This window comes from Tympanuchus pallidicinctus, unplaced genomic scaffold, assembly GCF_026119805.1.
Source record: "Tympanuchus pallidicinctus isolate F22 unplaced genomic scaffold, pur_lepc_1.0 scaffold15, whole genome shotgun sequence".
Classification (NCBI taxonomy): domain Eukaryota; kingdom Metazoa; phylum Chordata; class Aves; order Galliformes; family Phasianidae; genus Tympanuchus; species Tympanuchus pallidicinctus.
In genome coordinates this window covers 13,585,889-13,608,373 of record NW_026294669.1, presented here as the reverse complement: position 1 = coordinate 13,608,373, position 22,485 = coordinate 13,585,889, and the positions used below count along the sequence as shown (strand labels likewise).

At 36.0% G+C, this 22,485-nt stretch overlaps 1 protein-coding gene across 2 annotated transcripts in view; it reads right to left on the bottom strand.

The window, feature by feature from the left end:
• Window positions 1-4,635: 4,635 nt before the first annotated feature.
• Window positions 4,636-22,485, bottom strand: part of XRCC5 (X-ray repair cross complementing 5) — a 43,128-nt gene continuing 25,278 nt past the window's right edge. The window contains exons 15-21 of one of the 2 annotated variants that reach the window (XM_052676522.1): window positions 21,929-22,019; window positions 20,459-20,528; window positions 13,062-13,171; window positions 12,468-12,564; window positions 10,420-10,487; window positions 5,997-6,068; window positions 4,636-5,196 (exon numbers count right to left, since the gene is read on the bottom strand). In XM_052676522.1, the coding sequence (XP_052532482.1) occupies window positions 5,182-5,196; window positions 5,997-6,068; window positions 10,420-10,487; window positions 12,468-12,564; window positions 13,062-13,171; window positions 20,459-20,528; window positions 21,929-22,019 (523 nt within the window). In that variant the 3' untranslated portion in view covers window positions 4,636-5,181. Of the gene's footprint in view, window positions 5,197-5,936; window positions 6,069-10,419; window positions 10,488-12,467; window positions 12,565-13,061; window positions 13,172-20,458; window positions 20,529-21,928; window positions 22,020-22,485 lie in introns of those variants that run through there. The other variant, XM_052676521.1, reaches the window with a different exon arrangement.

The following is a 22,485-nucleotide window of genomic DNA, read 5'->3' as shown; positions in this document are numbered from 1 at the left end:
ACATAGGATTCACACATGGTATTAAGGCATGACCAGGAATATTAAGGCATGACCAGGAAAAGCTTTTGGCCAACTCTTACACATTCAGATCAGGGCTTTCCATAATGACCTCCTTGACACCAAGTAAAAAATTTTTCCACCCTCCATTTTGGTACGTAAAAGATCCGTAAGCTCCCTAAAATAGCTGCTTTAACTCTTGGGGAAAGCCAACAAGATGCAGAGGGCTATATGCTGTTTCTTCATGCTGGAGATGAACCTCACTGCATGGAGAGAAAATATTTGACTACTTGCACTAGCAGACTTAAGAAGGGATTCTCACACATCCAAACTACATTACAACTCCAACAAGGAAGTGCTTACAGCTACTTTATTTTACCTAGCATTATCTCTGATCCACATGCTTCAGGCAAAAATACCTGCATCACAGTTGGTCTCCCCAGGGGCTTGTGTAGAAAATGTTTCTAGCTACATTCCACACTGCAGATATTTCTGCTTTCTGTTATATCTTGAAACCTGCAATATTAGCTCCCTTCTGGAGGAAAAGGAAATGACAGTTATTAGTTGTTGTTGTCCATAAAATTAGGAAGAATATGTTAAGACAGAAGTAGAATTTAGTAAATAGAAGCAAGAAGAAAAATCCTTTGATTTGATAAAGACTTCCCCAGCTGTCCATCATATGAATCTATATATCTGACTTGCTGTATACAGACAGGTCCTAAAAGTTAGTAAACCAAAAAACGTACACATTATGAAATTTAAGTATGACTGAATAACTCCTCATTTCACAACAGCAACAATGAGATATATTTGCTGTACTGCACATGTGCTTAGGTTACCAGGACTGGAACTATTCCTTTCATTTTCTGCAGCTACTTGTTTGTCAGTGTGACTGAGCACAAAGCTCAGCTGATCTCTGAGCAACATATCACAGGAAAAACTCTCTATTTAAAAAGGAGACGCTTTCTGATCATTCTGCGAGTAGGATTTTTAGGATGCTGGTAGGGGGGATGCTTTTGAGAATCGATAGTTGAGAATTGTGAAGTCAGGCACCAGCAGAAATAGGATTTGTTTCACTGTCTTCTTTATGTTGGCTTCACAAAGTTATTGGGAAGCAGCAGAAGATCAATTTCTGCTCAACTTAAATCACTGATTTAAAGTAAATGCTGAAAAAAAGAAGTCAGATGAATGAACTATTTTAAGGCATTCTTAGCTCAGAAATGCACTATATTTATGCACGGTCTATAAAAACAAGAAGGGACAGGTTTTCTAGATTTTCTTTAGAGCTCTTATTTTCATAAATTTAAGTTTTGTTCCAAAGTTGTAAAATATGGGGGAGAGGGCAGAGAGGATAACTACATTTTCAAATTATTAGAACCAGCTACTTGGAAAAATATGGTTGAACTTTAACACAAGATGTATTCCAAAGTTTTTTTTAAGTGCCTGTATATACCAGCACAGAGCTTCTCCCAAAGCTGCCTGGCAGCATGTTTCACTCACACAAGGGACAGCTGTCTTCCAAACAGTGCACAGAAATGCTACATATGTAAACTCCACACTCAAAAAGACAAGCAGCCTCTTGAATGAAAACACCAGGACAAAGGAATAAAGCTGAAAAGCTTGGTGAAATAAAGCTGAAAAGCTTGAGTTTTCCTCTCTAATAAACAAACAGATACAGTTAACTGCTTACTACATCTGGTCGGAAAAAAAATAATAACAAAAACATAGCTTGTAAGCACAATGGGAACATCCACAATATATCTGTTAGTTTAACAGAATACACTCCAGCTCTGCTCCAGTCTTCCCTGGACAACTGTGAATTTCCTTCCTAATTATCTAATTCCAAAAACCTGCCCCAGCACCACACAGACCATCTGCCACAACCCAAAGCACCACAAAAGTTATCAAGAAGAAAATTTACCCTGGCATGGTAGAATGAGATCTTTATATCAGAAGTGCTTTGATAGCATGTGTCATATTTTATGCCACATTGTAAGAACTCTGTAGGCAGGCTGATACTATACTGCTGACCTGACAATTCATTTCAAGCCAATCCAGTCTCAGAGGAATACGTATCTTAACATGGAACAGTTTGGAAATTACCTTCCATTGCTTCTGTGACATTTTCACAACTGTCTTGAGCACAAACTGGATTTCTGAGCACTGACTGAAAGAAGACAGACTTGAAAACTACATTACCAAGTCTGCAGATCCCACATCTCAATGACAGAGTAAACTACAGCAAAAGTAATATAGCCTGGTTGCTTACAGATTAACATTCCTTTCCTGGTGCACTGCTGCTGGAAGAACTTCACTCTTCTTCCCCAAAACACTATTTTGGTCATTTTGTAAAGTACTCATAGGTCCATGCTGCACCCCAAGTTCTATCTCATAAGTGGTACATTCCCATATATCACTTCCTGGTATACCTCTGGATGCCTTCCACCTTTCAAAGTCCACTCTGCAAAATATCTTTTCCAGTCCAAGTTCTTCATCCAACTAGAGAAAAGAAGGACAGTATCTGACAACTAGGCAACATACGTTATTGCTGATGCCACCTTATGATTAGTCTGCTGACTGATCATTTCAGCTGCGAGACCAACCAAACAAGGAGAATAAGGGTTGAGAAATTCATTACTTTCCCTTTCACCTCTTCACAGTATTAACTTTCATAAAAACCTTTCAGCACATAGGGCAGAAATCACTGCTTCTCCATCAAAGATAACGTTTCAACTCTTCGGACATTATTATAGTAGTAGACTAATAGAAATACACAGACAATATGCTAAGTAAGCTTTGATTGCTTGGCAAGAAAAGGCAAACCAAGCTTGTTAGCACCAGAAAAGCTTTCCAGAGAGGTACCTTTTCATGACCATCCTTTTTGTTTGTTCGTTTAAAAACACCTTGATAATCCCTTCAAGAGGGAAAGTTACATTGTTTGCAAGAAAATAAAATTGCATGGTGTATAATTATACGTATTTGGTTTTACTTTTGAAGTGAATGGCTAACTGCTTTATTGTTTTTGAAGACTGGTCAGCATTGCAATTCAGACTGAGAATCTTCAGTATAAATAGTAACTACATCAGACTTTGTAACTGAAAATGTGAGCACAGACTAAGTGAAAGATTTTTTCCAGTCATTTGATAAGAATCTGAAAGCTGATTCTTCAGCAAAGAAAAGGTATAAAATGAGAGTGCTTTCTAGTAAAACTGAAGGTGAGTCATAAGCTTCTGATGACTGATGCCCAGAAGGCTGGGTAGAAAGAAAGACATTTTGCTTGCCTTCTAAGCATTCACTTTAAGTCATAAGATTCTGTCCTCTTTAGTCCTATCAATTCAGTTACTAAGTGTGCTTTATAGGTAACGAGACATACAAAATACTGTGTACAATCCTAAATGCTTGACAGAAGCAATACACACTAAAAACCATGGCCAGCTGATTAAAAACAAGTGGAAAATCCCAGTCCTCACTTAGATTTGCAAAGTAATTCTATACTCTGTTTGGTCATGAATAAAACTTACCTCTGCAGAACAGTAAAAATCATTTTACTTTGAGTGTTGTGAAAGTTTGTGTTAGTAAAGTACAGATAAAGTAATAACACTCAGCTTCTTGCGAAGGCTTTCTATGTTCAGTGTTTGCATTGTATGCCCAGAAAAGGGTTTTTTGATAGTCCTTCCCAAGTACTGCTACACAGGTAGTTAGTCTAGCTTTAGCAAGCAATGTTCCAAAGAAGACAAAAGCTATCCATTAAATCTTTTATTAATCAAAACAATTAAGAAAATGTGAAAAAAAGCCAGAATTACACCCAATAAATTGGTCTATTTACAATTCAGAAAAATACTTTTATGTAGCATAAATGCTCTAAAGGCCTACAAATTCTACCTATTCCCTGCACTAAGGAAACTGCTTCACAGGCTGCATGAACTCAGTCAAGACAGGACAAAAGAGAGGAGAAAGCAGGTCTCTGTGTAGGGAGGTGCAGGAAAAAGCAATTTGTTTCCTACACAGGAGCTGTAGAGCACAGACATTCCACAGATAATCTTTTATCTACAGCTCATGATTATTTCTTACCATATTATTACCACTTTGCACAGTATGTTTAAACACAGTAAGAATAGCTTTTAAAGGAATGAACCTGGCTGTAACAAATAAGCATCTGTGAAGTGTCATTAGTGTCCCTTCAGATCCGTAAAACAAATCTGAGCATCTCTTTCTGAGCAGTATCTGACTACTTTAGATTGCTTTGCATAGATATTAGCCCATTTTGGTTATCAGTGTTAACGATCATCAGTTATCTGTCATAGGTGTCAGCATATAGATTTCATGGATTCCTTTGCTCTGCATTAGCAGTTACCTGCAGTCTAACAGGGATATAAATGATTCATTCATCCTTTCAGTAGCAGGAGTGTATCTACAGTACTGTATATCTACAGTAACCATACTAGTTAAAAATATTAAAACAAACACAACAGAAATCCCAACATATGAAAGGACAACTTATAACAGAGACAAAAATTTTTAGGAAATTAACTCTGCTGTTGAGCTGAAAGAAAAGAACCTGCAGCACAGAAAGATGACCATTAGTGCTAATTTGGGTACAGCGCAGCAAAATCAGCACACATCATTTTGCCTGTGTGCTTCAGATTCTGTTGTTTATTTCAATCAATTACTCTGTGACTACAATGATGGTTTGTTGTTTTTTTTTGTTGTTGTTGTTTGTTTGTTTTTTTCTCCTCTCTTTTTCTCACCTAGGGAAAACTATGAAAATACATTCTTTTTTCTTCTATAACTCCATAGCATTATGGAGTTACATCCATTAAAAATTCTACATTACCTGGTAGCCTCACTGTGACATTCCTATCTTTTCATGCAAAGTAAGAAGAATTTCAGGAGTCACCAACGGCTCTCATTAATTTTGTGGTTTCAGGGATAAGATCAAGAGAAAAAAAGAGATTCCTTAAAGCTATCATTACTTCACAAATACTTTCAATCTTCTGTTCTGCTCTTGAGAAGTCAGATGACAGTTATACCGGCTGGAAATGTCTCCAGGACTTCTGCTCTCATTCACAAAAATAAAGACGATTTACTGCCTTCTCACTAACATTCCCTTTCATATCCCATCTTACACAGGGAAGATGGTTCTCTTCGAAAACTTGGCAGGCATAATCACCACGCATTACTCGATCACATCATGTCCAGCTGAAATAGAAGCAATAGATTCAGAAAAGGCATTGAGTTAAAGTTATTTCTTATCTGTGTTTAATGTTTAGAAAATAGAAGAAATTCACAAATCCCTATATAACATAAGTGGAATTTATACCTGAGTTCTAATATATTATTCAAATTTAATACTAAGTTGTTGTAAAGTACAAAAACAAACATTAAATCCCATTTTCAGATATGTGCAATTCATAGATGCAAAAAATACACTCTAAAAGCAGAAACCTGCTTGTGGTTAAAACTTTATCAGAACTGCCTACACAACCAGCTTAAGTCTTGGAGATAGATTTGTAATGATTCAACTTTAAGAAAAAAAGCCTAAAATTCTTATTAAAAATCTCTTGAAATCCTTGAATTTCATCAAGCCTATATAAGAGAAAGTTTATTGAAAAGACTAAAATGTCTTTTTTTTAAATGACTTTTAGTTTTCAACCCACATAAATAACTATTCTAGACCTACAAGCTTCGATAAATGCCATTATAGTAAATTACAACAGTCTGCTACCAAAGAAGCAGCCCTGTTGGCTCTTTTGAAATACACAAAAGGACAGGATTAATCTATGCAAACACTCATGTTAGTACACAACAGGTCGTTTGCCTTCAATGACATTTGACATCTGGTTGTGCTTTACAACAGAAGTATTTTCACTTGGCTCTTCATTGACTCAGCTCCTCAGGTGGCTTGCCACATACTATAATCTACTGCTTTCAGAAACTCTCACTCCAGCTTTCAGTTAAAATTGAGTTCTAAAGCCACATCCTGTCTTTATGGTACTCACCAAATCGTCAACATCACCACCTTCATCTGTGGCAGGCAGAGTTTCATTTTTCTTTTCTTTTGGAGTCAAGAACTGAAAATACAACAGTACAATACTTATGCTTCTGATGAAACTCAGATCCTTAATGTTAGATGAACAGAATATTAACACCAGCATATTGTTATTAAAAATCATGAATCAAATTCATTGTTTTCCATCCCCCAAAACCACCCTAAAACAAAGGAAATTTCCAAATACTTGCTTTTAAAGGATTCTGTGGAGTCTGTTTAATGAAATAGACTCTGTAGAATTCAGTAAAGTTTCCTGTTTAGCTCAATGAACATTTTTCACAAATGAACAACGACAGGAATTAGAAAAAAGAAAAAAACACTCAAACATGCAAGATGGTTAGAATGCTGGTCTTCAAAAATAGAACGTTCATTATGTAAAATTCTACTGCAGTAGCTGCTCATACCAACTCACCATATGCCCTCCACATAAAGCATGTCATCCTTAAACAGAGGATAAAGCTAACTTATTCAGATACTGTAACTACTGAAATGAAACACAGCAACAACATCAGGAGTACAGCCACCTACAAATTATTTTTCTCAACCTAATATAGTAGGGAAAAAGTAGTATTTCATCTATAATAATAGAAAAAATAAAAATATAGGACTATGAGTTTTAGTTACAGACTCTAATAACATAGAAATTACTAAACAATTTCTGGATAGAAAATAATCATAGAATCATAGAATCACAAGGTTGGAAAGAACCTATAAGATCTAGTCCAACTGTCTCCTCATCACCACTGCTACCACAAGCACTAAATATAATACTATTAAACAGGCAATAAATACCTGTTAAGATTTTAGGTAACTTGTTTTCTGCTAACAGCTGAGTTCTGAAAGCAAATTTATGCTTTTCTGAGGCTTTCACCTCATACAGCCATGCAGGTCATGTAAAAAGCCACAGAATAGCTATCAGAGTGCTACCTACCCCCAAGATAATACACTGAAATGTTATTTTACTTAAGATGTTCTGATCCTTCTCTGGAACAACAGCAGCATCTTTAAACGATGGATAGAACGCCAAGAAGTTGCCTGCTGCATTCTCCCACTATATCAAGAAGTGATCTTATGTTTTAATGTCTGAGGTCACAATTTTAAATCACTGAAAGAGGCACTCCATCAAATTCCCTCTACTAGGTAGAACATCAATAAGTTAATTTCGTAGTAAAGTACCAAATCTAATATCCAACAGGGTAAAAAGCAAATATACTGTGGTTAACATCACTGACAGTTGATGCAGGCAGCCTCTGCCTAGCTGTCTCAATAGACAAAGGTCAAACACTTCCTACATTCTGAAGAGCAACATCCAAGAACAATGTAGAAAACCTACTCTACAGACAGCATTCATGTTTTACCACGTTAACATCAACTTGACTTAGAAATTTTGAAGATGCAAAAAACTAAGGTGACAGGGGCAGAACAAATTATAATTTCAAGCTGTTGTACACTTGCCTATCTTATTTTGCTAACAAAGTTCTCAATCTAGTAGTAACACAAAGCGCATATTATGAAACTAAAAGGTAATGATGTTGTCAATTCTGAAAGGCTTTTTTGTGCCAGATCAAATTTCCTTTTATGCAGTTAAGATTGCTATTTACAAAAGTAGCATATTTTTTAAGCTTTCAAAATTAGCCTTCCAGCACTAAATTAAGTAGAAAAAGCTGAAAGCTAAAGAAATGCAAGATGAACTTTTGCGGTAAACTGCAATGTGAAGTTTCCATCAAATTCCAAACACCCAAAATTATTTTTTCCTAAATCTGTTTGCATTAATGCAAAAGCAACCTACATATAATAATTGAGCTGAAATCAATTATTTCCCCACAGTAACCAGAAAAGTACTTTGACATTCCTGCTCTTTTAGCCGTTCTTACATCCAAAAAAAGCATTTCTATTAGAGGAAAAAAAAAGCCACCCAAAGAAAAACATCAAACCATTAAGCCATTTTCCTCAATGATGGGAAGAAAGAAAAGTAGGTATGGATAACTTAGCTCAGCCCAAAAAAAAAAAAAAAAAAAAAAGAAGAAACTTGTACATGTCACCTGCCTAACAAACTGCCATACCAATCTTCCCCATCAAAGAGCAATTCAATAAACTTGGAATCTTATATCCAAAACAGTACTGAAAATGCAACCACCCAAAGATTTGCACATAAGAGAAAAGGCTTCTGTGTCACACAGGGCCACAAGGACAGCCAATCCCTTGACCTCTGAACTTGCAATTATGACCATATAACCTAATATGGAGGTGAAGAAAACTTGTATTGCACTGCTTGCTATTTTAAAAGATCCAGCACAACCCATCAGGGAAAGGTATCACTTTCATTATTGGAAATAAATGAACTTTTTCGTAATCTACTATAAACTGAAGAAAATGCTGGCCTGGCACACCAAAGGAAAGATGCAGCTCAGCTCAACTGGACCAACAGAGACCAGATTTTGTATCAGCCCCATAAATTCAGAACAAAATTTTAGTCTATGGAGATCTTATTCCAACAACACAACTCTTCAGTTGCTTTTGTAAACAGTCATGCAAACCCTTGACAGTGGCAACTCCACAAATTTGGATCTGGAGAACATTATCTAGTGTGCGCCTGGGACTGCCAACAGCCTAGTTAGCAGAGAGCTGCGACTCATTTATCCTGAAATGCAAGGTTAACTGTCACATTAGAGAACTCTCGCACTCTCAGCAGCCCAGAGCTGACTCCACACAGTCTTTGTTATTCCCCTTGTTACAGCTGTCTCAAGACCTTCAATCAATCACAAAAGAACTTCTTCCCTTACTGCAAAGCCTGGCTGACTGCAGGTTGATGGTAAAAAGATAAGTCACTCAAGTCAGTCTACCAGCATTTTGCAGCTCCATCTTATTCTGTAACTCTACTCCTTGCTACTCTTCATGATTTCTGCTTCGTCCTTGCACAGTGTTCCTCCTCTGCCACAAGCTCATAGTTAAAAGAAATGTAAACTCTAAGATCTTCATGGCTAATAGAGATTTCCTTAAGGAATAGAAACTCATTCACAGCCTTATCACATTTTGAATGCCAACGATAGTTTCAGACTAAAAAGTGAAGTTCCCAAGAAATGATTTGGCCTACGAAGTTTCCAAACAAATTCACAGCATTTGGAATTTATAACAAGAGTTTTTATTCTTTAAAACCTCTGCTAGGGAAAAAAAGACTGCTCTATAAACTTATGGGTGATGAGATACAACCAGTAGGTCCTTTGTGCTCACAAAATAACATCCTGTCATTTGTACTGGGTACACAAGCTCAGCTTTTTTTTTTTTTTTTTTTTTTTTGGATTCTTAGGAGATTTCTTATATTTTTGTTTTCATGACACTTCTGTGCCTTTTTTACCTTGAGATAAATTGCTATAGATTAAAAAAGCAGTTTCAAAAATACAACTTTTACCTACAAATTAATTAAACTACAGACAACCCACTTCAATATCCTTCTGGTTACTGCTCATGCAGGTCTGGAAGTAACAAAAAATCAACTTGGCATCTTGCAGAGAAGCAGCTTTGCTGAAAAGTACTTAGTGATTCCAGGTACAAGTTTACCTTGAGGGATCTGTAATACAAAGACCTTTCTTCTAACCTTCTTAAAGTTATGGCGCTCAGCAGCGTGACACAAGGCTGCCCTTACCTTCTTACCCTCTATGCACAAATACAATTTTTGACAACAAATCTGAATTCTGCCTTCTTCCAACCTGAAGGCATCATTCTGCCCTTTATAATTAACTCCTTTTGTAACTATGACATCCTTCATTCATCCCACCAAACACTTATTATAGCGCTTTATTTCTGTAGAAAGAATACATGCAAGTGCTCTGATTTTTTCTGTCTGAAAATCAGTTATATGATCACTGATAACATCATCAACATAATCTATGGTGTCCATCACTCCACAAGACTGGCATGAAGCAGAAATCACTGAGATAGCTAATTTTTACTATATATGCAGTGATAACTTTATATTGCTAGTTAGTCAAGCCTTTAGTGAAAGAAGGCATGCTGGTTTTTTAACTGGCATGTTAACAATGACATCACTCAATGAGTTCTTTTTATGAGGTTCAAACAGCAGTCTTGAATATATAATTTATTGCTGCTAAACTGAGTTCCTGAAATCCCTGTTCTTTGTAGAGAGTATTTTCAGATACTTACATCAAATATACTACTTCTTAAAGACTAATTAAGATATACTGCTGCAGTACACACTAGGGCATTATTTTTGTTCTGGATTGGGGCAATATTAATTCTATGGCAAAAGAACTCTATCATTTCTTACATCCTATTTCATTTATACACATTATAAGCAATTTTCTGTTCAACAGCAAGGAATCTGTACAAATAAGTGCTAATTAAAACTATGATACCTTTTCAGCTTCTTCACTAGTCACAGAACTTCCCTCTGCTTCATCTTTAGTGATCAAAGAAATTCTGTCTAAAAAAAAAAAAAAAATATATATATATATATATATAAGAAGGCTTCCCAAAAACACACCAAATTCCAACTTTGGCTTGTATCATCATCATCACCACCAAAAATAAATAATATTGCTCAAAGGAAAATGTGACTTGCGTGAGTCAAATATGATTTAAAAATAAATTAATGAGAATATTCATAAACTTGTGGAAGTCTCCATTTAGGAAACTGTTAATATTATGACAATCACACTAATGAGATACTGAAATCACAGATGAAATGCTGAAAGTCTACAAGACATTACACTTTCACAGCATGCTCTTCAGTCCGTAATAGCCTCAGAAATATTAATTCTTACCATACAAATACTGATGCTGTGGTTCTACAGTAAGATTACCAGTGTTGATTCTACATTTACAGGATGACTGTATCTTTTTGCATCTGCACCACCACTCTATGCAGTGATACTACTCCTCCCCTATCCTGGCCCCAAAAGAAATTAAAATAAAAGTCCAACCACTACCTCTCAATTACTTGTCCCTGCCTAGCTCACCGCTTGGCTACATGAAAGCTTGCACCTAAATAAAGAATTTGGGGGTATGAGAGGAAGGAACTGTAGGCTCAGGAAGGTTTCAGCAGCAGAATAATTTTAATGGTACCTTAACGTGTGCCAAGAATCACCAATACACTGACTTGCATTCCTCATCTTTTGGTGATTGCTCATGACAAGACCCAATGCTACATTTGGTAGAATAGAGGGCATAGATCATGTGAAAAGAAGCAGAGAAAAGAGGACTTCTATGTTTGGCAGCAGCAAGTGAAAAGCAGTTTCAGCTACCCAGTAGGGTCAACCTATTCAGACGGCGCATAGAGCACCATAATTTTATGATCTTCTCAGAAGATAATTAATTTTGTATTAAAATACCATCTTGGTTTGCATTTATTTTTCTTTTCAGAAACAGTTCAGTTTGTTGAAAATTATGGTTTAATCAACGAAAAATATTAAAACCGCATTCCAGCATGGCTTTGGAAGATCCAAGTTTCCTACTTCCAAAGAGTTCTTTTAGTTGTTGCTGGTTTTTTTTGTTTTATTTTTTTAAATCTTCTGAGAAGTTCCCCCTACTGTACTACTATATAACAGTTCTTCAGAGTTGTCTTATGTTGCTGCTTTGGACTACTAAAACACATCCCCATCCTGTATTTTTAAACATTTGGGTAAATCAGTCATTACACAGTATGGACTCCTCCATTTTGAAAGGCACGAACCACTGCATTCTATAGCAAGCACCCTTAAAATAGACAGCTGGGTTCCTAACAGATTTCCCTAGTTCTGCTTCCAATTAAAAACAAGAACATGATGTAAAATGTGTTTTTTTTTTTAATAGTCCAATATGTTTCAGACTTGTGAAAACGTTCCTCTATTTATTGCCTGTGTAAATCCGAAGCTCTTCTGGAATTGCATTGCCTTCATCTCCCAGTTTAATCACAGGTAGATGTCATAGTACCACATATTCTGTTCTTCAGGATACTTAAATACAAAATGATCAGTGACACACTTCAGTGCTATCCATGCCTTTTCTGAAGCTTAAATTGGAACTATCCTTGTAAGCTGCATGAGTTTTTCCCATTTATTTTAAAATTCATTTGAAATTGTACCTTTTTATCCTTATTCTGTAACATTTAATTTGTCTCCTCTTACACAGTTCATATAGAGTTTCAACAAGACCTGGCAAGGCATTATTAAATATTACTGGTTTGAAACTATAAGGGCAAAAAATAAAGTTACACAGTATGAAAGAAAAGGTGTTTTTTTTTTTTTTGTGGTGGTAGTGTGTTTGTATTTATTTCATGTGTTTTTTTTTTTTGTTTGTTTGTTTTTTTATTAAATATTTTACGTAGGCTGCAGGAATGATCTGCATCAGAATGCTGGTCAGCGTTCCATTGCTAATGCAAGGTTTTTACCTCACATAATGGATAAAAAGTCAAATGGAATCATACCTTGTACCACAATCTCCCAGAAATCAGTTAAGGCTTTATCTTCCACCTTTGACTTCAAGGCCTGCAGAAAATCATTAAAGCACTGCACCTTGGATAGCTGAAAGAAATAACAGCAATGATTACAGGGAAATATTAAAGTAGCTGCAAGCTTAATTCTTTATAAAGTCATCTAAAATTGTGAACATGAAAGTAATTATATGTTTTGACTGTATTAAAGCCAAGAGTTCTAAGGAAAGGTGAGCCACAAAAACTGAATTAAAAAAAAAATTAGACACTTTCTTACAACTATCTTGAAGAAATCTGCAGAATAGCTTATTTTTCCTCTTATAAATACCAAGTCACAAGCTTTGTGTTTTTATGTTTAAAAGAATAAAAAAAGCAGTAAGTAACACCACAGAATTTTTGAGTTCAAAAGCATGTTCTTATCTAATTAACAATAAAGAAAAGCAAAACAGGAACATTTCTAAACTTTCCAACCATATGAGATTCAAATCTATTAAATCTACTTCTCCTAAAGCAATGAGCTGCTGTTTTTAATATAGTGACCAGGCCCATCAAGTCTTCAGTTTAGAAGTGTTCACATATTACAATTACCTTCATAGCCTCCCCTCTGAAAACTCTAATGCAATTGATCCCTTTCATGTAGTACTGTGAGCTTCTGTTTTCCAAAAACTGATCAATGCGGTTTATCAGCTGCTGACTCACTGAAAGACAAGGATAAATAAATAAGCAAACCAAAGAACCCATATTTTCAAGGAAAAAAAAAATCCTTTAGATCTGTCTCTCTATTCCACCTTGACAAACATCAAAAGAGTTAAGCATACCCATATAGCCTTAAATCACTCAATTTGATACCTGAGTATGTAAGTTACTGCCAGTTACTTCAGTCTATTTGAAAGAGCTAGGTGTGCAAGGAAGACATTCAAGCATGGCCAAGGCAAAGTCTTAACCTGGAAGCCATGAAAAGAAAGCACTGGCCTAATTTTTTTTTTTAAATCAAAAACATAGCTAGAATTTTTAGGACTTAAAGCTGAGGTATTCTACAACTCTACAAAGGACAGCCTACAAACAGCCTTTGAAATATACGCGTATTTCAATTAAATTCACAGTTAAATTCACAGTGGGTGTGTAATAATGTCAAAACAATAGGTGTAGGGTGATTGCAGTTCAGAGACCACCTTGTCATTGACATTACAGTGGATACTGTCTCTGCAGTGGGTAGCTTGATGATTTTTCAAGGTCAGTGCTGCTTGTGATGATGGAGACAAATACTATGAACTGGTTTTGCCTAACAGAAGAAAAGCAGAGGCAAACAATGAGACTTTTGCTGACAAGAAGGGGAAACATAAGCTTTATCCTCAATACTGAACAGCTCCTAAAAGGTAGGTAGCAATAAAGCACTGCAAACACAACTGAGAACATCAAGATGTGCTCTACAAACCCATATAAATTATCTTGGATTTTAGTCCTTTACTTTGTGTTTAATTACACAATTAAATTAATTAAATAAAGCTCAATTTCGCTTTCTGTCAGACACCCAAGCGTGGGAAAATATGTCCTTGCAGCTATTTCAGCTGTGGAAACATCACTGAAAATCATCTGCTGCAATGATGGGAAATAACAGAAAAGACAAGGATAAACACACACTCACAGAAGACATCATATAAATACTACTTCCATTCTGCCTACAATCAGCACGAGTACTAGCTGTTATACCTACGTTCTGTGATGCTTAACTGAACTAATCTGAACAGAATGAAACAGGATGTATTTGATACTCTCCCACCAGCATCAGACTCCACTGAGTTTCAACAAAAGGAGATGAAGAGTAGTCTTGTGCAACAGCAGCTAGCACACAACGAAGTATGCTAGTGCCACTGCCCCAGAGGTGATCAGCTCACTCCTAATTACTGGTAGCTGACAAACTGAATTGAGGTCTCACTACTTAAGCTCCTCAAGTTAAGTCAGTCCATTTTTTTCACAGTTAACAATTTTCTCATTAAATGTTCTAACTTCTTACGAGTTGAATTAATAAAAGCAAGCCCTGCTGGTATTTTCAATGGTGGTGGTGTTTTGTTTCTGTTGTGGTTCTTTGTTTTTTGTTCTGTTTTTTTAAATACTGCCTTTTCATTGATGTGTTAAATTAAAACCCCAGGCAGTACAAGGGTGCAATAAAAGTCTTCATTGTCAGAATGACTCTACCACACGGCTTGGAATTATCATGTACTGTATTTATTTTGCTTTTTTTTTTTTTTGTTATTATTATTATTAAAGAAAAGCCTTTTCTACTTGATTGCCCTAGCAGGCATCAGAACATCATTTTTTCTTGCTAATGACTGCAAATTCACTCTTTCTGAAATTTGTTTCCAAATGTGAAACAAATAAAGCTTCATACTGTTTTAACAGGCAAGAAAATACTACAATTACGCAGAAAACAAGCAACAATATATGAAGTCAAGATTCTTTTCATGTCTTGAAATAGCTTGGCTAAAATTGAGTCTGTCCATTGAATCTCCATTAAGTGACAGATCAATGATTGATGAATCTAAAATGGATAAAATGCCTTTGGTCCCCTGAAGTAATTTGATAGTCTAATCAAAACACAGACAATACCTGAGAGAGCAAAAAAGGATTTTAACTGGAAGTATAATACACAGAAAGTGGACTTCATACACCTTTGTAGGTCTTTACAATCTTTTGACTTATCCAGTGGCAGTGATAATGAGTTGTATTAATGGACAGAGCTTAAAGCAAGAGTCACAGACAAATCAGTTCAACTACCTGCCAACGGATTTTAAACTGCTGTTCTGCTAGAATGATCTTTTTGCAACTGACAAGGAGGAGCAGAGAATTTTTTCTTTCTTTCCTATCCATCATCTGCTTTGTCATGAATGTGAATATTTGATTTTGAGTGCTGCAAAAAGTAGATCTGTCCCGGTTTGCAAAAACACACGTTCTGCAAGAAGACACAGCTCATATAGTAGCCCCAGTCATATCTGACGTCCTGAAGAGCAGGTCCTAGAGATGTGAGCTGATAGTCTATTCAGAACACCACCATGTAATAGTCACCTTCTCCTCTCACAGCCCTCTACATCTCCCTCCTACATCCAAGGAAATGAACTAATGAATTTCCGTATTTGGTCCATGCTGAGAATTCCAACACTCCTAATCAACATCTCATTCCACAGATCATCCCAAGAAATGCTGATGGTCTGTTTCCTCCTACTGTATCTGATTGACTGTGCAACAAATAGAGCAATTATGGACTGGAAAACTACAAGTAAAAATGTTTCAATAGAAGATCCTACCCCACTGGCACTGAGGTACTTTTCCTACTCTAAAATACACTCATCAGTGCTGCCACTTCATGTGAAATGTGTCATGAACAATTATATTCACTTGTTATCTCTGAATAGTTACAGTACAGAATTGTAGTTATATTTTCCTGCTTGTTCAGTTCAGTCCTTGATCTTGATTACTATGCCAAACAGATGACAGTTTAATAATAGTTGAGATTGTCTCATAGTCTGAGTTCAATTCCTTGTACATAATTTTTTTTCCTAAAAAAATATTAAAAATACAGCCCCTTCTGTGCACAAATGAATCCTATTATTGGCAATCTTGTGACTTATCCAATGACAGTAATAATGAGTTGTATTAATGGACGGTGCTTAAAGCAAGAGTCACAGACAAATCAGTTCAACTACCTGCCAATGGATTTCAAATTGTTGTTCTGCAAGGATGATCTTATCGTAACTGACAAGGAGGAGCAGATTCTAAACACTGCCCTATTTTTAAGGATTTCTTGACTTGATAAAGGAAGTAAAAATTTTATCAAGAATCACTAAACTACTCTGGTGTGCTATGCGGTGCTGCTCAGTTTTGAAATGCTCTCTCCAAATGGCCATTAACAGTGGCATGGCTCAGAACGATTTAAGACTAGATGTCTGAAAGTATTCTGGTTCAAATCCCATTCAAATCAGAATCATGGAGAACCAGGTGGCTTAGTGCTCTAAGCACTTCAGTATTAACAAGTTCCAAATACAGAAAATTTCCGAATTCTCTGGGCCACTCTTCCTATGTTTAACTACCATCACTGATTTTCTTCCCCATAATATCTAATTCAGAATTCTGTTTGTTGTGTCTGACCCAATCACTGTGCTCTTCAAAAGAGTCTGGCTTTATCCTTTCTGTGAAGTGGAGACACAGAAAACTTCAAAGTAAGTTTTTTACATTCAGTTATTTGGTTTGCAAATATTATTCTAATGATTGAATCATTTTCACCAAACCTGTCATCGCATTTGCCCTACGAAGCAAGAGTAGCAATACTTTCCAATATACTCAAAGATTTCCACTAAGATAAAAACACAGGCAAGCAGCAAAGATATGCGCCAATAAAAAGTGAAAATAAATACTATATTAAAAAAGTTATATACATATCTCACTAGATAACTACACATTTCTGAGAAAATCTGGCAATTAAATACCCATTTTGTCACAAATAGTACATTTTCATTGCATATCTGTCATACACAATTCTTTTATGCACATGAAGCATCCACTGCAAAACAGTCTTGTTAGACATTTTACTCATGTGATCTACATGCCATGGTAAAAGTGAGTCACCTGAAGCAAGGCAGAAAGTTTACTGAAATCTACATATGCAATTATTGACTCACTTAACCTTATTCTTCCAGAAATGCCTAGGAGTAAAGATATTGACAAATATAAGCATAAAAACTGGGAGTTCAATGCAGTTTGTAATGCCCACAAACTGTACAGCTATCATTTCAGACTTATTTCTTCACAGACAATCAGTAAAAGTTTAAAAAAGCTTATTTCAACTACAGGACTTCAGACACCATATTCTCAGATAAGAGTCCTGCAGGATGCAATGAAATCTGGCAAACAACTTCCACAGAAAAGTTATATATATATATATATATATATATATATACATACAGAAAAACATATATATATTTTTTTTTCTAACTTTTTTTTAAAAACTATTATTTTTATTTATTTATTTAACCACCTTCCATTAAGCATTCCTGCCTTACACAGAATTGCATGCAAGTTCTATACTCTAAATTGGACATTATCTACTCCCTGGAAACACAGACATGAATGGAAATCCATAAACAGTTGCACATGATGTAATGGTGGTTGTGTGGCTACTCTTCCGGCATAAGAAGATGGCAAACAACCACTGTATTTGAGTCTTCTCTGCAGCCACAGCACTGAAGAAGCTCACTATATAGCCTTGGGAATAAAGATTAGATTCTACTTAGGGTAACTAATCTATTTTATTTGCATTCATTGACAAAAATGTCAGAAGCTGTTATGAGAAGACTGCTCTTTGTGATGACTGTGCACTTGTAACCTGTTCAAAACGAGACCTGCATAAACTGACATCTCTGTAGCAGTGAATGCAAACAAGAAAGTAAACGTGTCTGGAGAGGAAACATAATATTAATTATAAGAATAATAAACAATGTGCAAGTTGGCACCTTCACACACCACTGATCACGTGAACCATAAGTACATCCTTACTGTAATAAACTGCACAGATGTCAATTAAAAATGAAGTCAATTACTATTCCAGGGTTTGAGCTGCCAGTCTCAGAAAACCTACCCCTAACACCCTTGCCAATCTGAAACACTTGGATTTTTTTTTAATAGAATGTATTTACATATTAGCAAGTCAGTTCTCCATAGGAGCAAATACATCACCAGCTCTGTCCGCTGTGGAACTTAGTATGCAGACAAACACTGCAGCTGCTCAAGGCCCTGGGAAACCCGATCAGGTAGGTGGCATCTCTGCCCATGGCAGGGTGTTGGAACTGGTTGGTTTTTGAAGTCTCTTCCCACCCAAGCCATCCTATGATTTTGTGATTCTAAGCTGCACACAAGCTTCTACAAACAGCAAAAATCCCAGTCACCACTGCTAGATGCATTAATACTTTCACCTTTGTTGATTAATATACCATCAGGACCTGCTACAGTTCGTTCTTATTATTTACTTTATCCCTCTTACCATTCTTCAGATAACTCTTTTACTTTGCTAAGAGACTTGCTGTGGACTGGAAAGGGCGTGTGTAGTAACTCACAGCTTAATTATAAACTGCCACTCTCCAACAGCTCTTCCTCTTGCTACAACAACCTTAACCCACCTCCAAGCAAACAGCTGAAAGAGGAAGGAATTGCTACCTTTTTTTCCAAGTGAGAATGTAGGCTCTGTTCAGTTTGGAATTCTGCACTTCATCTTTTTATATCAGAAAGGAGAAACACGGGATACAGCCTACTAGTTCTCTTATCTGCATTCTGACACATAAAATGTTACTAATTTTTTCCAATAAACTACTATAACACCACAGATTATCCTTTCCTGCAAAGACATTTTACATGTTCTAGCAGGGACAAAAAAAAAAAAAAAAAAGCAATATAAAACTATTTTTAGGAAAAACCCTCACAATTACTGAATGGTTTTAAACATGCCTGCAATGTTTTCTGTATTGAACTACCTACAAGACTCTAAAGCAGAAAAATGACTATGCAAAAGGGAAAAATAATATGCAGAGCATGTTTTGATTTAGAATGGCTTCTCTCATTCCTTTACATGGGTGATTGCTCTACACTGTCTAGTTACACCTTATAATTACAGAGCAGATCATACACAAAAGCAGATTGTTCAAAGTTTCAGAAGCCATCCTGGCATGTACTGCAGTTATCTCTACAACAGCTAACAAGTGGATGTATTTAAGCACTCTTCACTTAAATGATCTTCAAGGGTAAATACTATACTTATTTCTTCTTTAAAGCCTTCCTACATGATAAAACTAATTACCATAACAAAGTAGTCAATCGTTCCACAGTTTCAGCATTCTAGTATCTTGTACAATGTTTTTTACTGCATCTTAATATATCTGAGACTCGAGAACACAATTCAACAATTTTTCAATAAAAAGAACTTGTTCTGTATCTAATACAAAATCCACATAAGTAACTGGCTAGCTGTCCTATATTTCTAGACATTCTGAAGAGAATTAGCCATGTAGGCTTCAGTAGACTATCAGAAATCAATACACTACCTAATGCACTCCTAAAATCATGCCCAAAACCTTAAATAGCCAGAATAGCCAGCATTTCTCACGAAAAACACTTGAAAATGTTCCTTTGGGAAAACAAAAACCCACGCTACATTAGTGGCTACCAGGTAGGTAAAGCTTATTTTGCCACAACCTTCAAATTACCATTCCAGAGGATGTAGGACCCTGTTCATCTTGTGCAACCTTTTTATGATGCCTGTGTACATTACATATACAATAACTGCTTGGCATTTTAATACTTAGAGCATACCAAACCAATGAGACAGTAGCCAACCTATGCTGTGCATTTTCTTCCTTGCCTCTCTATCAAAACCTTGTCTTTTTTTGTGCTGAGTGATAAATTCAGCACACTCAGAACATGCTCACACCTTTTGAGGTGCTTGCTGGTTATTACAATCCAACTTCACTAAATTTACCCATACTTTCTTCTGCTCACAAGCAGCAGTAAGAAATTATCTTTCCTTATAAACGTTCAGATTTCAGGCATTCAATTACTATTTCTTCATAAGACAAACTAAGTATGCAACAGAAGACAGGTTTTTCATACAGAGCCCATGCAACAAGCCTCTACTTCAAGCTAGAAAGATCACCTACAGCTGGACAAGAAGCTGATAAACAGCTTGAAAACTGCCAAGAGATCTTCTGTTAGAAAATGCAGAAGCTGCTACTCAAACCTCAGTGTCACTATCTAGTGCCATCTTACACAAACCAGTGTGTCTGAGACAAGCCACCCATCTTTGCTTTGTAACATCAGAAACTAGTCAGTATACTACTGTAAAGCATCTCACAACACACAAGAAACTTGTATTTAGGAAAATAGATCACATCCACTGAGCCCTAAGATGCTGGTAAATATAATTAAGATGAATAAAGGTCACTTACCATCTTTGAAGTCAGCATTTTTCTGCCTCACCAGAATTCGGAAGTCTTCTGCTGGGTTAACGCTGCCAACCTACAAAAGATACTAAAATGACAATTGTCTGCCAAAACCCATTTCTTTCTTCCTGGGAGGCAACAGAAATCTATTTATTTTAATATGGAAACAGAATTGGTACACTTCTTCACACGTAGATGCTGAAAACTTGAATTTTATAGTGTGTTAATGTAGAGTAGTCCTAGCAAAGGTTAGTCACGGCAAGTGCAAGATGAATTTACTACACTGCAATCTTATAAACCAACAATATTCTCTGAGGTTTAAAGGTCAGAAGCATAGTTCAAGCTATCTGCTAGTTCAGCTTTGAGACCTTCTGCAGCACAGACCTCTCACAAATCTTGACAGACACTTAATAAGGAATGGGAGCTCCCAGGCATGAGGATACAGAATCACTGACTTGCCAAAGACAATAGGAAGCTCAAAATTAAAAGCTCATACTCAGTTCATCCACTCCTTCTGGAGCAGTCTGGCATCTTAATGATGAAGTTCTACATTTGCATACAAGTGCAGAAACCTTACAACAGAAATAAAACCAGGTCAGATATCAAAGTTGACTGAAAAGTGGATCCAACAACCTTAGAATGAAAATTCACAGTGTTTACTGTTTCCTTTCAGAAACTGAAACTTTTCTAATTTTATTTCCAATGTTTATGTTTTGCTGCCAACGTAACTCAGTAAACTTACTTGGTCTCCCAGTGTTTCTTTTAAATCAGGCAGTGCCATTTTTCAGCTAATAGCAGAAACTGATTATTAGGAGTACAGAACATTGGTCTCAGCTCCACATCTTTCTTAAAACTCAACCATTCCTTACAAAAATGAACTTAAGAGGGCAACACATTTGAAAACAAGGGTAGTTATCTACATTAATGTTAAATCACTTATCCTATGAAATAAAAATCTAATAAAGTTATGATATAGTTTTTACATATCCATTTATGTGACACTTGGAATTAAGGTAGAAACCTAGCTTAACATTAAGAAGAAGATAAATGCATTATTTTAGTATCCCGGCCAATGAATTGAGCCCATCTCTAAAATCAAGCAAGACCTCTGATTAAGTACACAAAGGGAGCTTTTACATGGCAGAATATGAAAGGAGAATAAAACTCCAATACTGAACCCCAGATCTGTGATCCTGCTTTCTTCAGATCCACAGGCTTGCATGTATAGTTCTAAGCTTTGTGGGAGAATTTTGCCTCAAAATATCCCAGGTTGATGGAAATCCATGCTAATATTGATCTTAAGGCAGAGAAAATTTGCTTTACAATATTTAGCAGAGTCTACAAGCAGAAAAAATTCAGTCATATCTATTTCAGCTAGAATTCCATGCTTTATCAGAAATCCTGCATGCTGACTGCAATACACTCAGAAAAATTGATGTTCCCTTTTGATAAAAAGAGTTTGAAAACTTTACTTACAGAGGTGACATTGCCTTCAGCAAGTTTCATGATGCTAAAGCTATCTTCCTCATCTTCAGTTTTTCTTCTCTTAGCATTGGGTCCATCTTCACTGCAGCAAATGAAGAGGACAAAAATGAGCAAACACTAAATCAAAGTAAACTCTTCACTAAATTAACAAAAATTACACTGAAGACCGGAGAAAATCATTATTAAACTGCTCTCAAACTAACAGTAAACAACACTTCATTTTTCATCGTCTTCACAAAGAAGACAGTAGAAACAGAAATCATTCATGTTATTCATGCACCTCTTTTGCACGTTTCAGAATACAGGCTTTTCCTAGTTGTTTTATTTGAAACCTATATATTAGCTTTGCTATTTACTGCATAATGTAAGTCAATAAATCACGTATTACATGATATTTGGTATTCTCACCAACCTGCTTTTAAATTTTCTTTGCAAATTCATGCTTAACATTTAAGCAGGGGCAACCTGTTCCAGTGTCTCACAGCAACCTCACAGTAAAACGTTTCTTCCTAATATGGAGTGTAAATCTACCCTCTTCCAGTTTAAAA